Source organism: Gossypium raimondii, chromosome 8, assembly GCF_025698545.1.
Source record: "Gossypium raimondii isolate GPD5lz chromosome 8, ASM2569854v1, whole genome shotgun sequence".
NCBI lineage: Eukaryota > Viridiplantae > Streptophyta > Magnoliopsida > Malvales > Malvaceae > Gossypium > Gossypium raimondii.
This window is the reverse complement of record NC_068572.1, coordinates 32453250-32470056: the sequence shown is the minus strand read 5'-3', so window position 1 is coordinate 32470056 and position 16807 is coordinate 32453250. Positions and strand designations below refer to the sequence as shown.

Sequence of the window (16807 nt, the reverse complement as noted above, 5' to 3'; positions counted from 1 at the left end):
TTATGATTAGGTTATACAAATTGCTAGTGTTTAGTTTAGTGTTTTGTGATTTTTTAATGTAATTTTTATATAATGTAATTTTATTTGATTTTTATTTATTTAAAATTTTTATTGATTTATTAAAATGTTGATTAAATTTGTTGTTATATAATTTTATAGGTTGTTTGAAATAAACTACTGGGTATGTATCTATTTCTATTTTTTTAAATTGTATGTTTTTATGCTTAGGTAGTTTATATTAATTTTAATTATATTATTATTGTAATCTAACATAAATTTTTATTGTAGGTAAATTATGGGAAATTATTAGATATTTACCGTGTTTTGTTTCTGAAATTTGAAATAATTTATTTTATTTTTTGAAACAAATTAAATAAATTCATTTTTTTAATTGCGATTTGCAGCAAATGAGTTCTTTGATTAATAATAATAATCACATATCAAGTACTATTAATGAGATGGTAATAAAATTTTTATTTGATACTCATGTTATTTGCTGAATTAAATTATATTGTATTAACTATTTTGCTAATTTAATAATGTCAGGGTCCGTACCGCGTATTGAGGGGTCGTGTTAATAGTGTAGGGTTTCTGCCAGATGAACGCCTAATACCATACTTAGAGTTAGCCGGGTTCAGATCAACGGCATTGATCCGGACTTTTGATCTGTGATACGACTTGATTTCCGCTTTAGTCGAGCGATGGCGTCCGGAGATCCACACATTTCATTTGCCGTGCAGGGAGTGTACCGTCACTCTAGAGGATGTTGCACTACAACTCGAGCTTCCCATCGACGAGAATGCAGTCACAAGCGTAAGTTCAATCTCTAGGCCGGCTACCCTTTGCTATGAATTACTTGGATGCTCGCCAAGTGAGGAGAAATTTACCAGTTTGAGATTTTCATGGCTAAAGGCCAATTTTGAGCATTTGCCGAGTACTGCTAATGAATGGAAGGTGATGCAGGCCGTTTGAGCTTACATTATGCACTTTATAGGGGGTGTACTCATGCCGGATGCAAACGGTAGTACGCTCCACTTGATATACTTACCCCTATTATCCAATTTGCATAACACCTGTTCATACAGTTGGGGGTCCGCAATTTTAGCCATGCTGTATCGTGAACTTTGTCGGACGACAGATCTTTCTGCGATAGACATAGGTGAATGCCTCATACTGCTGCAGTCGTGGGCACTTTACCTGATGCCATTCTTGGCATCCATTAGTCACCAATCATATATATTTCCACTCGTTAATATGTGATGAATTTTTACTCGTTATAAGAAATAGTTGACTTTTTTTCAGATTATATAGTTCTAACAAATTGTTTTCGTAGATGGAGTACTAATTCGGGTATCGAGAGGTCATACACAGTTCCGATATACCGTCTGATGATTGAGAATCATGCGAGAGAGGGGGTAAGTTTTTCTAATATAAACTTAATTTTATTATTTTATCTCACTCGACCCGCGTTAATATAACAATGTTATTAACTGTGCAGTTCATTTGTATGTTGTATTCTGTTTTAGAAATTATGGCGGTTATTCCCTCATCTGCCCACATCCACTCAAACCTATGGTGCATTAGAGCACCCGTTATCAACTTTCAGGTAGTGGAGTGGTATCATGGCAATCGAGTACTCTGGCAGTTCGGTTGCATACAGTATATCCCGACATTGCCAGCACGATTGGGGGAGATCCATGGATGAGTAGGAGGGGGAGGTACGGAAATGATTGGGGAGAAGTGCATGAAGAATATATTATGATGTGGAACAACCGATTGGGGAAGGTACCTCAGATGGATCGTGCTTTGGATCTACAGCCCACGTTAGAGTACATACAGTGGTACTGCGAGATAGGGAAACCATTTTTGTTTGGTGGGCTATCGATGGTAGTCCCTCCGCATACGACACAAATTGGGCAACCCCTTCCAGATCCACATTGTAACACCCCTAACCAGAATACATCGTCAAAATGGGGTTTCGAGGCATTACAAAACAAGGCACAACCTCCGAACAATTATATATGTACACATGTCATATATGCATAATTAAAACAAATAGCTGATTAAAGATTAAACATAAATTATTAATCATGAAGCAAATAAAATTCACTTGCATATAATCATATTATCACTTAAACAAACTTTCCTCAAAACCATAAAAATATATGCACCCAAAATTTAAGCATGAATTATGTACTTAAAAAAATACATACATTGCCATTCACCTTATACTCAATTCGGTGACCATTTAGAGACTACAAAAGCTAAATTAAAATTAAAATTTTATTTTATTACACATTTAACTATCATTACACGAATTAACATATACATTGTTTATTAACTTTGAATACATTTTTTAAAGACAATTACATATCATTTATAAGACCAAAATGTACATATTTTATTATTATTAGCTTTGCATATACATATCAATCAATTGAACCACTATCATTAATCCATATAAAACATATCATCTTACCCTTATTAAGCCACATCAATAGTACTCACAAGTACAAATCAAATATTTATCAAATACATCATAAGCTTATATAACATGTTTATAACTTGATTAGTACATAACAACCTGAACCAACATATGCACAAGTTATAAACCGACAGCCCATTATTCACCATTCATTGACCAAACATATTAACAACTTTGGTAACAATTCATAAGACGTCATATACACATGTTCTTCCATATCTTATAACCGAACCTAACTATCATTTCATCTACAATATACTTAGCATATTTACTTATTTATTCAACTCACATTTCAAGACCTTAACACCCAGTATAAACCTAACATATACATCACATACAAATGAAATGCATTTGACTTTTGATGCAACTCAATCCATGACAAATTTTCAAACAAATCATTAGCAAAACATACCAAACGAATCACATATATATATACCATGAAACATACCTTAAAAACAGTTTAAATCACAATCAAATACACATAAATTTTAACCATCATATTAAACTTATCTATTAATCATATTGTTTGATCAAAGCATGAAACCATGCATATCAAAATAAACAAGCCATTTTCGCATGGCTTATAATATATATACATCATTCAAAATATATTCAAAAAGGTGGTATCGTCTATACATGCCATCAGTTTAAGTTTAAATTTTATAGATACCGATAACGGACGATAGTGTGATTGACTTCGCTGACGATCCCCAAGCCCGCAACTAGATCCAAATCTATAAAACCGAGGCAAACGGTAAGCTATCAAAGCTTAGTAAGTCATAAGCAAATAAACAATTTAATTTCATTAATAATTCAATATCACATAACCGAATTCTTCAATTCATATTCATATATAAAAGCATATAAAACATAATTATGATTTCACATACACTTACCCTTTGGCTGAATATAACCTTTTCACATACACACATACTTACATTGCATCATATAATTTTGTATCACAATTGAACCAACTTACCTTGATGTCATATGTTATTTAACTATTACATACTTGTACTATCATGTGCTTAAATGTCACATTTATCATTCATTGGATCCGCACAATTTGTGCTAAATAATTTATCGAGGCCATAATGAAGTTGAACAATTAATGCTCTCTCTCATTTAACCAAATTGATCTCGGTATCGCACATTTAGTGCCTGTTATTCACATCGTCATTTTAGTTTCGCACACTTAGTGCCCGTTATTCAACATCATCATTTTAATTTCGCACACTTAGTGACATCCATATAGCCGTAGCTATTCCATACTCACACACTCAGTGCTAAATATTGATAAATCACATCCACGTTTATTTCTGCTTCCCGAGCTTAAACACATTCAGCTACACATATATATATTTGCATATTTTCATTTCAGCATATATATAACTAATATTTATTTAGAAATTATAACATCTATTTTCTTATAAACTTACCTCGGATAGCATAAACCGGAATGGAACGATTAATCGACGACTTTAATTTTCCACCGATCCAAGTCTAATTTCTTTAATTCTTGATCTAAACATATTCAAATTGAACTCATTCAAACATAATTTCATTGAATTTAGTCCAAAAACACATAAATGAGAAAATTACCATTTTACCCCTAACATTTTACACTTTTCACAATTTAGTCCCTATTGCATAAAACACAAAATATGTAAAATTTCAATGTCCCATGCTTAGGTTGAATTTAACCCAGGATTATACAAGTCCATATATTTCATTTATTTCATATTTTAGTCCTTTAATTTATTATTTTTATAATTTAGTCCAAATTACTCAAATTCATCAAAATTCAAAAATAAAACACTATAATCTATCACATATCTTTTATTTTCTACCATCAAAAAACAAAAATCACAAGCTATCATCAATGGAAAAACACAAAATCATCATCAAATTCAAAAATTAAAGCATGGGCTTTGTAGTACTCGAAGTAATGATCACAAAAACGTAGAAATTATAAAAAAAATGGAGCTCAAAACATACCTAAATCAAGCTCCCAAGTGTACCGAGCCTTAAAGCTTTCCAATGTTTTCTTTTTCTTTGAGTTTCGGCAATTACAAGGTGAATATGCATGTGTTTTTACTTTATGTTTTATTTAATTAACCATTTATTAATCATTTACCAATTTAACCTTTATAATTTAATTTAAAAACCATATAATACATGCCCACTACAGTCCACTCACCTTAAGAGTGGCCTAATTTCATTTTAAGGACTCTACATTATAAGAACAATAGCAATTTAACACTTACACATTAATTAGCCACTTTTACATTTTATGCGATTAAGTCCTTTTAATTTAAATCAAGCATCCAAACGATAAAATTTTAAAACGAAAATTTAGCACACACAAATTCACACAGTATAAACACCAAAAGTAATTTTAAAATATTTTTTTGACTCAGATTCGTGGTCCCAAAACCATTGTCCGACTAGGGTCTAAACTGGGCTATTACACGCATCATGCACCAGAGCCAGAGTCGGAGCCGGAGGCAGAGACGGAACTACATTCTAGGGTTAGTTCTTATCATCTATATTTGGGGGGGCGATGACTATTTCCCGGGCTCGTATCCACCGTCGTACTCCACTCCTCCTTCCAGCCCGTATCCATCGTCGTACTCCACTCCTCCCGGCTCAAGTTCATCGATGGCATTTGAGACATATGATTTTTTATCTATGTTTCGCACACCCCTACATATGGATGATGAGAACGTTGATCACCGTAATCACCCGCAACGTGAACGTCGAGCTCCACAAAAATATACCCCTAGAACCACACCATCAAACCATCAATTTTAGGGGGTTTTTAATATAAATAACTTCATATTTATGTAATGAATTTTTTTGGCATTTTATTTATCAATTTTTTTTGTTTTTTTGCAATTTAATTATCAACTTTGTATTTATATAATGACTTTTTTTCCATCTTATTTATCAATTTTATGGTTTTTTTTATTTTGCAATTTCAATAAATAAACTTTATACTAACTATGTAAGTCAAATTAGATTAACTGCAACAAATTGTAGACAAATTTATGATTCAATCCTCTCAACATGTAATGAACTACATCTCAATTTCTACCTGGTTGAAACGATTGTCCAACATGGTAGTTTCGGAGAGGGCATTTACTCCGATTATGATCGGTTAATCTGCATACGCCACATAGCTTCTCGTCGGATTTCTCCCTAATGTCCATTTCGTTATGAATTCTGGATGATTGTAGACGACCTTCCGGGTTCCTACGTAACCCTTTGTTTGGGACAAGCTCGAAGGTCGTCGAAGGTACCTCCCAAGTAGATAGGTCAAGAAGCACGGGGAACTCGTTCTCCTATACACACAACATGCTTTCGACGGTGTAACTTCATCGATAAATTGTTCTACATTGAGTAAGACTTTAGCACAAGCTGCCACGACATGTGCACATGGATAATGAAGTGTTTGAGACCTCTTGTAGTCGCACTGTTTGTTTCGGAGATCAACTCCATAGGACCTAGGTGGTATACCGGGTCGACGACTGAAAGTCTTTATTACTCAAAACGTTTCATTACGTCGTGAATATGCTTCTACTGTCATCGACCTCGCCATCCAACGGTTTGCAACCATTACATCCCTAACATCTTTGACAAACACGTGTCCCGCCTCCATCTGGTTGACTTGTTGCTGACTCATTCTTGGCATCAAGGTAGCCAACCTGTAGAACGTAGTCGAGAAGACAAATGAAATTGGAAGATGTCGTGTTTTTAACAATACAATGTTGATCCCCTCCACCAAGTTTGTGGTCATTTGACTATAACGAAAGCCCTTGTCAAAACTTTGAGCCCATCGCCACGGCTCCATGGTACCCAACCACTGTCGAAAAGATGTGTTCGTTTGACCCTCTATGTCACTCTCAAGTCGGGCCATTCTTTGGCGAAAAATGTATGGCTCTAGCTCGTGCGCTGCATATGTATTAAGAAAATATAAGTTACAGTATTGCTCTAAAACATTAAAACATATATTGAAAAGATAAGGTAATTCTTTACCCATTCTCACAACTTGTCTCTTCCAGTCTGCATTCTTATAATCTCACTGGAAGTTAGCCGTGATGTGCTGGATGAAATAAACGGATCTCTATGGTACACCGGAACGCCTAATGGCTGCAATTAATCATTTCCCTCTATCGGAAATGATGCAAATATTATCGTTGCTAATAACATACCTCCGCAGGTTGGTAAGGAAGAATTCCTACGATTCCATGTTCTTCTTATCAACGATGGAAAATGCTATCGGGAGCACGTTCCTGTTGCCGTCTTGAGCAACTGCAAGAAGTAGGATTTATGTGTATTTTCTATATAGCCAAGTTCCATCTACTTGCACAAATGGTTTGCAGTGGGGAAATGCGCGCACACATGGATCAAACGTCTAGAACATTCGATGGAAAATTCTTTTTCTCAATTGTAGTTGGTCATCCGACCCATAATAAAGTCATGTCTGCAAGTCAATGATAGTCTCCGGCACGTGTTCCCTCATAACGGCTATCTATCCCTGTAACTCATTGTACGATGCATTGAAATCTCCGTACAATTACTCCATTTCCATCTGTTTAGCTATCCATGCCTTCTGATATAATACTCGATACTGGAATCGTGCCTGCATTTCGGCAATCAGTACCGAAACTTTAATGGTCGGCATATCTTTCACCATTGGCATGATGACGTACAGATAGTTTTGGAGTCAAGTTTTCGATGATCTTCTGTCATACGTGTCGAAGTGCATGTGTGAGGCCCAACAAATTTTCGTATCTCCCACATTTGTGACTTCTGGATAAATGCAGCTTGTATCTGCCAATTGTAGCCTTCTTCCGACTTCCAACACTCTCCAATATATAATGTTGGTTTAGACACAACGACTTTGTAGTCTACTGATATATTCATGTTATACCGCTTAATGGCAAATACGCATTGTTCCTTACTTTCGAATCTCTGGCTCACGAACAACTCCTCAGGATCAGAATATAAGACCATCTAGTGAGCAGGTAGTATTTTAGGGTACTCCGAAAACTCAGCTGCCCACATAACATCGGGGTTTATCTAAGACATGTGTGCCTCAGGATTATTGTGTATCACAATACGACGAATCTGGTTTCCAACTGAAGACGCGTTAATATATCCATTCTCATTCACACCTTCGTCGTCAATATCATCCGGGACCTCGTCCACATCGGGATCACTCTCACTATCGACTTCGTGATCAGCAGGATCACTACTATAGTATACATCATCACCAACAACATCAGTCTCGGGTGCAGCATTAAGATCAATATCGATCCCGTGTATAGTTGATTGACTATCAACATACGATATCGGAACCACCATACACGGCTCTTGAACTCCATCTTCTTCACCTAATGGAGTGGGATCTTCAGTTGCTTCCACACCAACTAACTCGGCACATAACTGAATCGGTGCATTTTGGTTGCTCCGAGTCTCACAATAAAGAGCGACCATTGTCTCCACGTCTTCATCGTCTACAAGTTCCATTTCGGTAATTTTTATTGGATCCATCGAAACTGGAAACTTGTAGAAAAGTTTTGATATCCTTCTCCCACAACGTCTATAAATTTTTTCACTAATTTTTTCCTTCATATCATCAAATGAGATATTTCTATTAAATCTTGTTGCTACTTGTTTGCGACATTCAAATATACATCCCACGGCTGTTGTCAAAATTTCTCTGTCGAAATAAACGCATATAAAAACCTGATTCTCCATCTTCAATACTAGATCTGTTAAAAAATTTCAAAATTCTTAAAACAGTTTCGAAATGTAAAAAAATTACATAAAATTTTTAATGCAAAATTTTTTATTCAGAAGCTAACAAAATTAATAACCTAACAAAATAACTTTCAAATAATAAAATTACTAACAAGACTCTACATTCTATTTAAAAAGAAATAAACCAAAATATCTTATCCTTCTTCTTGTTTTCCTTTCTTTTTTTTCTTCTCCCTATCTTTTTATTTCCGTTCTGTTAAATTTTGTGTCTGTTCCTCTGCTAAATTTTATGTCTGTGCTCATTTGATTTCCAGGGGTATATATAGGGGAAAAAATAAGCAACAGTGGGCCCCACCATTTGCGCCTCTAAGTTAGGTACAACTAGTCGCGCCTGTCAGATAGGCTCAACTAGTCGCGTCTGTCAGATAGGCTCAACTAGTCGTGCCTATCAAATAGCCGCAACCTATATTTCGTATCTATACCCGGGTTATATACTGATCCGGGAAAAAATTAATAATATTTTATTAAACAAAAAAAATTAATATAAAAAATTGATTCGCGCCTGTCAGATAGGCGCGATTAAAGAAAATATACCATTTCGGTAATTAATCTAGCTGACAAACTCTTTAAGTATTTAAAATTTTTTTAAAATATATTTGGGTAAAAAACCCTTAAAATTGCATTTATAAAAAAATGATTAAATTATAGTTGAAATGATAAAATGTTTATAGTTAAACATCGTTTATGCTTGGGTTTCTCCCTTAGACATTGTGTTTTTTGTTGTTTCATTTAAATATTTCATATAAAACTGTAATAATAAAAAAAACTAAAACACCATTCTAGAGGTGCTCATGGGCCGGGCGGCTCGGCCCGAGGGTTTAGGGTTTAGGGTTTAGGGTTTAGGGTTTAGGGTTTAGGGTTTTCCGACGGCCCGTCCGAAATATGAGAGGATTCGGGTAAAAATATAGGCCCGAAATATGGATTTGGGCAAAAAACGAGGCCCATTTAGAAAATGGGCCAGGCCTCGGGCACCACTTTTTTGGCTCGGGCCTGGCCTAGCCCGGCTCGGCCCGGCTCAACCCAGCCCGAATATAATAAATTTTTATTTTTATTTTTTTTTAATTTTAAAATATTTTTAAAATACTTTTTTTATTTTTAAAATAATTTTTTGGTGTTTCTTAAAAAAAGGGCCTAGCTGGGCTGGGCTCGGGCTTAGGAATTTTTTCTCGGGCCGGGCCTGAATAAAATTTTAGGCCCATATTTCGGGCCAAGCCGGGCCCAGGCCTAGGATGCGGGCCAAAAATTTTTTGGGGCCCAGCTCGAACCCGGCCCATGAGCACCTCTACACCATTCTATTAATATTAATGTTTATTAAAAAAGGACATTTGAATAATTTTTAATCGAATTAGTATCAAATTGACGAGTAACACCAATTTAATAAGATATTTTTAAAAAATATAGATTCCACTCAAAAAAAGATTTTGATTTTAACTCATTGTAACTAAGGACAATGGGTTGAATTTTAACATCTTAATGTTCAACTCGTAAATCTAATCAAATTTGTTTTCAATTTTAATCAATATTGCGAGTTTTTTTATTTGACCTCGGCACAAATAATCAAACCTAAAATGAAGCAAGCTCATTGTTATTTATTGAATAATCCTAATTGATTGAGTTTGAATAATTCAATTCTAAAATGTAAAAACCTATCCAACTTTACTCAAAGCTACCGAGTAAAAGTTCCAATTTAAAGTCTTTTACGACTAGTACACAACCATATTGGTAACACCCCCAAGGAAAGTACATGTACCACCAGAGCAATGATCTGTTCGCTACTCTTCAGCGTGCAAGTATTTTATTATTTATTTTACATTGAAATGACAACACCAAGTAGTTGGCTGTTGGCATATCGCTAAATAACACCAAAAGGCAAACCTAGTTAGCTGACATTGACCCACATCACCATTGCTTTAGTTTGCTTTTGAAAGTCTCAAAAACTGGAACGAGAATGAACTCCCAGATGAAAAGTTGCAAATGGGTGCTAGTAGGATACTAAAGCAGGAAATAAAATGCTGTGTTTTAGGGAAAACAAACAGGCCATATGGCACAAAACTATTTAAATAGTGAACTTATGTGATCCATCCAATCACAGAATTTTCTCAGATGCAAAAGATTACTGATGACCATAATCAAGAGATACATTTCACTACAAATCATATCCCAAGACGCTTCCAAACCACATCATGCGTATCCCACAACTTAGCATTGCAATTCAGTGAATCCTGCCACAAACAAAATCAAGTTGGTAAATCTTCAACGTTGAGATAACTGCCATAAACTACTACAATTCTGGAACTGCTTCGTGCATTAACATATTATCCATATCTCACACAGTCAAACAACTCCGAGTAAGGCCAATGCATTCACTATCTTCTAGAAGACAAAGCTGCCCCAGTTGCCCTGCCATTGTACAGGACAGTTAAAGCTTTAACAAGTTGAGGCATACAAACACTTATAAACAACCATCAGCTATCCGCTGAAAGATTAAGCCACATACCTGCCCTGCTGTTTTCCAGCAAAATTAGAATTAGACCTTCCCTGACCAGAGGCCTTGCTTTCAACATTTGTCAGACTTGATATCTCAGAATTTGCTCCATTAGATTTGCTCAATATTTTTACATTTGAGAGATTTCCAGCCACTCCAAAAGAAACACCATTGGGATGTTGATTCTGCATTCCTGACAGCTGTGAATGATCACCAGCTGCAGTTTTGGAGATAACTGCATACCCCTTGAAAGCAGCATTCTCATTCTTCGCATGGTTGGAGTCAGCTGTTGGGAGACCCTTCTTTAGTCGGTTAGGTTGTGCCATTGGAGTAACAGCAACAGAAGGCAAAATCGAGGAGTAAGGAGATGAGGCTGCAGCTGCTGCAGCAACTTTAGCAACAGCAGCAGTGGCTGCTATCATTTCTTGTGCTCCCTCTCGAAGCTGAATATAATCGCCCTCAATCAGAAACAACTGAAATCACAATTTCAAATCTTCAGAAATTATAGTCCAAACGCCTGTAAAAAGAAGAGTAGAAAGTTGCAAGAAACAAACCGCAGGGTGACTGGCTACAAAGTCATCCAGCTTTCCATACTTCTTCTTGTAATCATGCCAGTGTAAAGGTGCAAGCATTTTCCCCAACCTATTTGGTAGCTGCAATTGAAAGATACAAGTCAAACCCCATTCTTGCAGGACCTGGTATCTTAGTAAGTTGACCAATGAAAATTTATTAGCAGACCAACCGTGGAACTGATCCGAATTTTTCCACCAGTTGGAATCGTGCGAACAATGCAAGCCAACAAAGACCTCTCATCAAGCAGAGCTGTCTCTGAAGTCTTAGCTGATATCAGGTTATTAGTCTGGCCAGTTGAGACCAGCTTTTCGGGAAAAATATCACCAGTTCCATTTTTCATTGTCGTTTCACAGAAATTAACAGAATGCACTGAAGTATCATGAGATGGACTAGCAGCAGCAGCTGCAGTACTTGTTTCCTCTGCTGTTGGGATTTGATCCTCTTGCACATGATTATTCATATTCAGAATATTTTGTTCCTGTCCAATTCAAATTTAAGGAGATGTTAGAACTGAAAGATTCTGAACTGCTTGAAGACTAGCCAAACTGACAAACCTTGGGTTCAGAGCTCAATCTTAAAGCATCATGAAATTGTGAAGAGACCTGCGGCATGGTTGGCTCAGGTTGGGAGTCCACAAGGTAACTTGCATTAATTGACTCATCAACCTAGTCTCAATAAGTTCCAGTAACAGATAAAAACAACACACAGTGAGTAGAATGATCTAGATTTTTTTAGTACCTGAGCTTTCCCAGAAGATGATGATATCACAGAATTGGGCTCTGCCCCTTGGTTTATATGATCCAGATAGTCTGAACGAATGGCTTGTCCATTGACAGACAAGTCATATTCATACTTTACATCTGAGCCCCCAAGCTTTTGATCAGTTTGGGGTGGTGGAATATGATTCTGTGCAGACAGCTGTAAACCCTCTGGGGAAGTCTGAGAAACATGAAGAAAAACCATTACATACAACAAAGAAAACCTTGGGAAAATTGAAAATGCACAGGTTTGACCATACCAGCTGGTTCTGCCACTGTTGGATGGATGCTGTATCTGGCATTGAGTAGTGCCCAACATGAGATGTCACAGAATGGGGAGCTCCCTGTTGATGCATGATAAATGGATGCAGAGCAGACACCTGCCCAGGTGGGAGGTATGTAGGCAACCCAAGTGGAGCAATTGGAACACTTGGAACATGGTCATTCTGATTCTAAGAGTAAACAAAGTCATTTAAAGGGAACAAAGCTGAAGTAATAAAACAAGTTATAAACAAGATAGAAAGGATCAGAATTTGACCATTATTAAATAAAAGCCCAAGTTCTACAACTAAACAACTTCTAATATAAGTTTACAAGCACCATCAGAAACCAGACATTAGATAAAATGTAGAAAGAGGGAGGGAGGGTTGGAGTGATCAACCCAAGTGGAGCAATTGGAACGCTTGGAACATGGTCATTCTGATTCTAAGAGTAAACAAAGTCATTTAAAGGGAACAAAGCTGAAGTAATAAAACAAGTTATAAACAAGATAGAAAGGATCAGAATTTGACCATTATTAAATAAAAGCCCAAGTTCTACAACCAAACAAATTCTAATATAAGTTTACAAGCACCATCAGAAACCAGACATTAGATAAAATGTCAAAAGAGGGAGGGAGGGTTGGAGTGATCAACAAAAACCAAGAGAGTTGTATCATATTTTGGCAATGAAATAAATTACTATATGAAAAAAGGCATGCACCTATAACATAGATGGCTATAAATATAATATTTATGACACAATCTAAGCAAAAGATCAGAAAAGCCAGCAATTTTACCGGATTTGATGCATTTCCAGGTGAAACAAAAGTTTGCACATTGTCTGAAGGCCCATTAGAAATAATCCCAGTATTAGCATTTGTTGCGCCACTTCCATTAGAATCCACCTGTTTTCCATTAGTTTGACCAAATTGAGAAAGATCTTTTGATTTTGTTTGGGACATATGTGATCCATCAGTATAAGAACCATTCCTCTCTCTCACATCAGCCAGCTCAAGTTGAAGTTGATGTATTGTATGCAAATGAAGTCTCTCCATCTCTGCAAACTAACATTAACAACCAGGAATAAGATCAATGTAATTGCAAAAAATGACATCCAATCTATTAAGTGAGAAGTGTAAACAAGAAACTAAAGGCTTGTCTACCTGTCTCTGACATCCATGCCAGAGCTGGTTATATTGCTCTGTACGTTCTCTCAACTCAGCCTGTAAGGAGTGGTTTGTACTTGACTGCAACGCATCCATCTCCTGGACACGTGAAATCCAAGTTTGGGCATCTCTCAACTGTTCATCCTTATAAAGAATAGCTTCTTGAGCAGCCCTATACTGAAGAATAAGACTACTATTAGAACATGTAGCTTGCTGTCTTCTATCAATCGGCAGTATAGTAAATTGAAACTGTTACTTGGCTTAAATTTCCAACACAAACAATTCTGTTATTATAAATTTAGTTCATCTGAAAGTAAGTAAGGCCATTTTCAAAAACCTACAGATGCACACCACGAATAGTTTAACAGAATATTCAACCTTAATCTCAGGAATTAAAAATAGAAAAAGGTTAAAATCAAGTAAAAGTAGTGACCTGTTCCTGCAAGTCAATAAGCTGCCTCTCTTTATCTTGAACATGCTCTTGAAGATCATGTATCTGTTTTATGTGTTGAGCTCTCTCAGCTTCTGAATGATCACGTTCTCTTCTGCCAAAAGACAGAATAGGAAACCCATAAAAGTTTCAGAAGGTTTAAACACAGCTGCAAGGCTAATGTATTAAAAGCAGTAACCAACAGAAGAAGCAGAAAACTATTTGAGAATGCCATTCAGATGCTAAGCGAATATATTAACTCAACCCTTAGATAGGTTTAGAAAAATTTCAGGGAAAAATAAACAAAGCATTCATATCAGTGGTAATCCTTAGAGGTTTATGTTTACAACAAATAAAAAGGCCTTAACCCTAAAACATGGACCTGAAAGTAGCCAGTTCCTTGTTTTGCTCTCTGAGAAGATCTTCCTTTGCCCAGACCTGCCAAGATAACCAAGTAGGGCTAATTTATACATGACTTTCTAAATATCATACTTTATTTTAAAAGAAAAATAAAGCTTATCCAAAAGCAGGATAAACATATTGATGGACCTCTTCTTTATCAACTTTGATGGCATGCAACTCTCTGTCTTTCTCCTCCATTTTCCTTTCGAATTCATGTATGGTCTGTTCTCTTTCATCGAGTTGCTCCTAATCAAGCATAAAGCCAAAATACAGATTGAAGGTCACAGGACAGCAATATTGTAGAACCTACTTGTAGCATTATTGGAATAATTTCAAGTGCCAATGGATCTGATTGGTTTTTTATAGACCACTCAAACTGTCAAACATAAGACATTCAATATGCAATTTCAAAATAATTAACATTATGCCCAGGATACAACTCCGGAAGAAAAAAGGAATATGTCTTTACTCATTGACTTCAACAGTCGAAACATGATGACATTATTTCTTAAAGTTTATAATCTGAAATTCTGTTTTCATGTCTTGTTCATAAATCAAGATCAAATTTGAATTCATAGAAGCAACTAAAACTTCTTTTTCTCTGAAAGTTGAATTGCAGAACAATCATACTATGAATCATATTCTAAATTCAAACCTCAAGCTTGGCAACAGCATTGACGTGGGCTGTTATTTTTGAATCACAGCTGCTCTGAATTTCCAGGACCCTTGATCTTGCAATTGCCTGTGCTCGGAGTTCAACCTCCATCTGCAATAGCTCCTCTCTTTGTCTAGTAATATTGTGGATCCTCTGTTGTAATACATCATCATCTAAACTTTCATCAGCCGTGATTGAGCAGAAGTCAACATCAGCAGGCTCTCTTCCATGCTGCACCTTGATAGACATTCAACAATGTTCACTACTCACCATTCTCATAATAGAATTTAATTTTAAGATTAAAATACCTTACCTCATATATGGTTCTCTCGTCTGATTGTCCCAACTTTGATCTGTCCATTTCCTGCATGTCACAATAAAAGAAAACATACAATGAACATCAATGGTCTATCGAACATAGCAATAATAATCTTTCGCCACTTAACCAAATAACTTGATGCTCAATTCTGCCCTTCAGAGCTGGGCATTTCCTCACAGCAGTAAACACAAAACACTTGACTCTTGGGATCATATACACACTTAGACAATTTGAATTAAACCCAATTAACATTCCTAATTATTTCAACCAACAATGGGACAAGCTTTTCATCAATGTAACCCCCTTTTTTTAATTAATGAGCCAAATTCTATTACTAATAAACTCACGAAGTGCAAAATAATAGCGTTACTTAATAATGAAAACTCGAAGTGTACACAATCAAGAGAGCAAGAAAAGAATGAGAATAGAAAAAGATAAACCCTAATTTTTTTGGTTAACACATGTGAAGAATCCCAAACACTAGTAGTTAAAACCAAATCGAACCCGGTAACTGTTTTTTACTTGTTCATAGGAGCCAAACAAGAGGAATTTTCGTTCTGAATCCAACATTCTCTCAGAACTCAAATAATACCAAAAAGCGAAGATATTCATCAAAAATGAAACTACCACTTCATCCCCATGGTTACGAACCAGGTGATGGTCCGAAACGGCACGCCACTCCTTACGCGACGATGACGACATTGGGAGCGCACCGCCCCGTGCGGCGGCAACAGCGGCCGCTGCCTCCATTGAATCAGAATGCCCGACACTACACCAACTCTCTCACTTTCTCTATCTGCAAAAAGCAGACCCAAAAAGAAAAAAGGAAAAGAAAAAAAAAACCTAGGGTTTTTCAATTTTCAATTAAATAAATAAACCAAACCCTAGAACTGAATAAAATTAAAAGAAAAGATCGCAAATGATAAAAGAGAAAGAGATGGAGAACAATGGGGGAAGTTGGGTTTTAATTTAAAGATTGGAATTTGGAGGGTTTTTGGAGAAAATTTTTAGTTTAGTTCGATAAATAATAGTGAGATTTTAACGCAATGGAGAGCGAGAGAGATGATTGGGCGTGTGAAATTTCGACCCAGGTAAGGCTCCCGCCATTTATAGCGCAACTTCGTCCACAATAGGATCCCATCACGCTTTCTGGTCGCGCGTGTCCTGCACTTTTCTGGTCTGCCAGTACTAGTAGTAGTCAATATTTTTGTCACATTACTTCATGCACCATGAATTTTGCTAATATTGTTTTTACACCGCATTTTATAAGATTATCTAATTTACATTGCAAGAGTTTATCTGCGTGTATTAATTAAAATATTATTTTATAAAATAATGAAAGTTATTTATAATTTTGTAAAGAAATATTGTATTACAATTTTTAAATTAATTTTAATATGGAAAATAATATTTTGTAGAATAGTAACAAAAGGTGTATAGAGTTG

At 35.9% G+C, this 16807-nt stretch overlaps 1 protein-coding gene across 10 annotated transcripts; it reads right to left on the bottom strand.

Moving 5' to 3' along the window:
• Positions 1–10331: 10331 nt before the first annotated feature.
• On the bottom strand, positions 10332–16446 carry LOC105791234 (hypothetical protein). 10 transcript variants are annotated; one of them, XM_052634554.1, is made up of 16 exons: positions 15885–16446; positions 15357–15407; positions 15044–15280; positions 14536–14634; positions 14369–14424; positions 13990–14101; positions 13554–13733; positions 13188–13454; positions 12391–12582; positions 12111–12311; positions 11927–12037; positions 11542–11850; positions 11354–11452; positions 10812–11272; positions 10645–10714; positions 10332–10536 (listed from the first exon to the last, which is right to left on the bottom strand). In XM_052634554.1, exons 1-15 carry the CDS (start codon positions 16110–16112, stop codon positions 10681–10683), a joined length of 2637 nt encoding a protein of 878 aa, XP_052490514.1. In that variant the 5' UTR covers positions 16113–16446; the 3' UTR covers positions 10332–10536; positions 10645–10680. The 10 variants fall into 10 exon arrangements, with proteins under 10 accessions (XP_052490514.1, XP_052490513.1, XP_052490517.1 ...); XM_052634553.1 differs by having other exon boundaries at positions 10332–10714; XM_052634557.1 differs by having other exon boundaries at positions 10332–10714; positions 11927–11974.
• Positions 16447–16807: the final 361 nt, after the last annotated feature.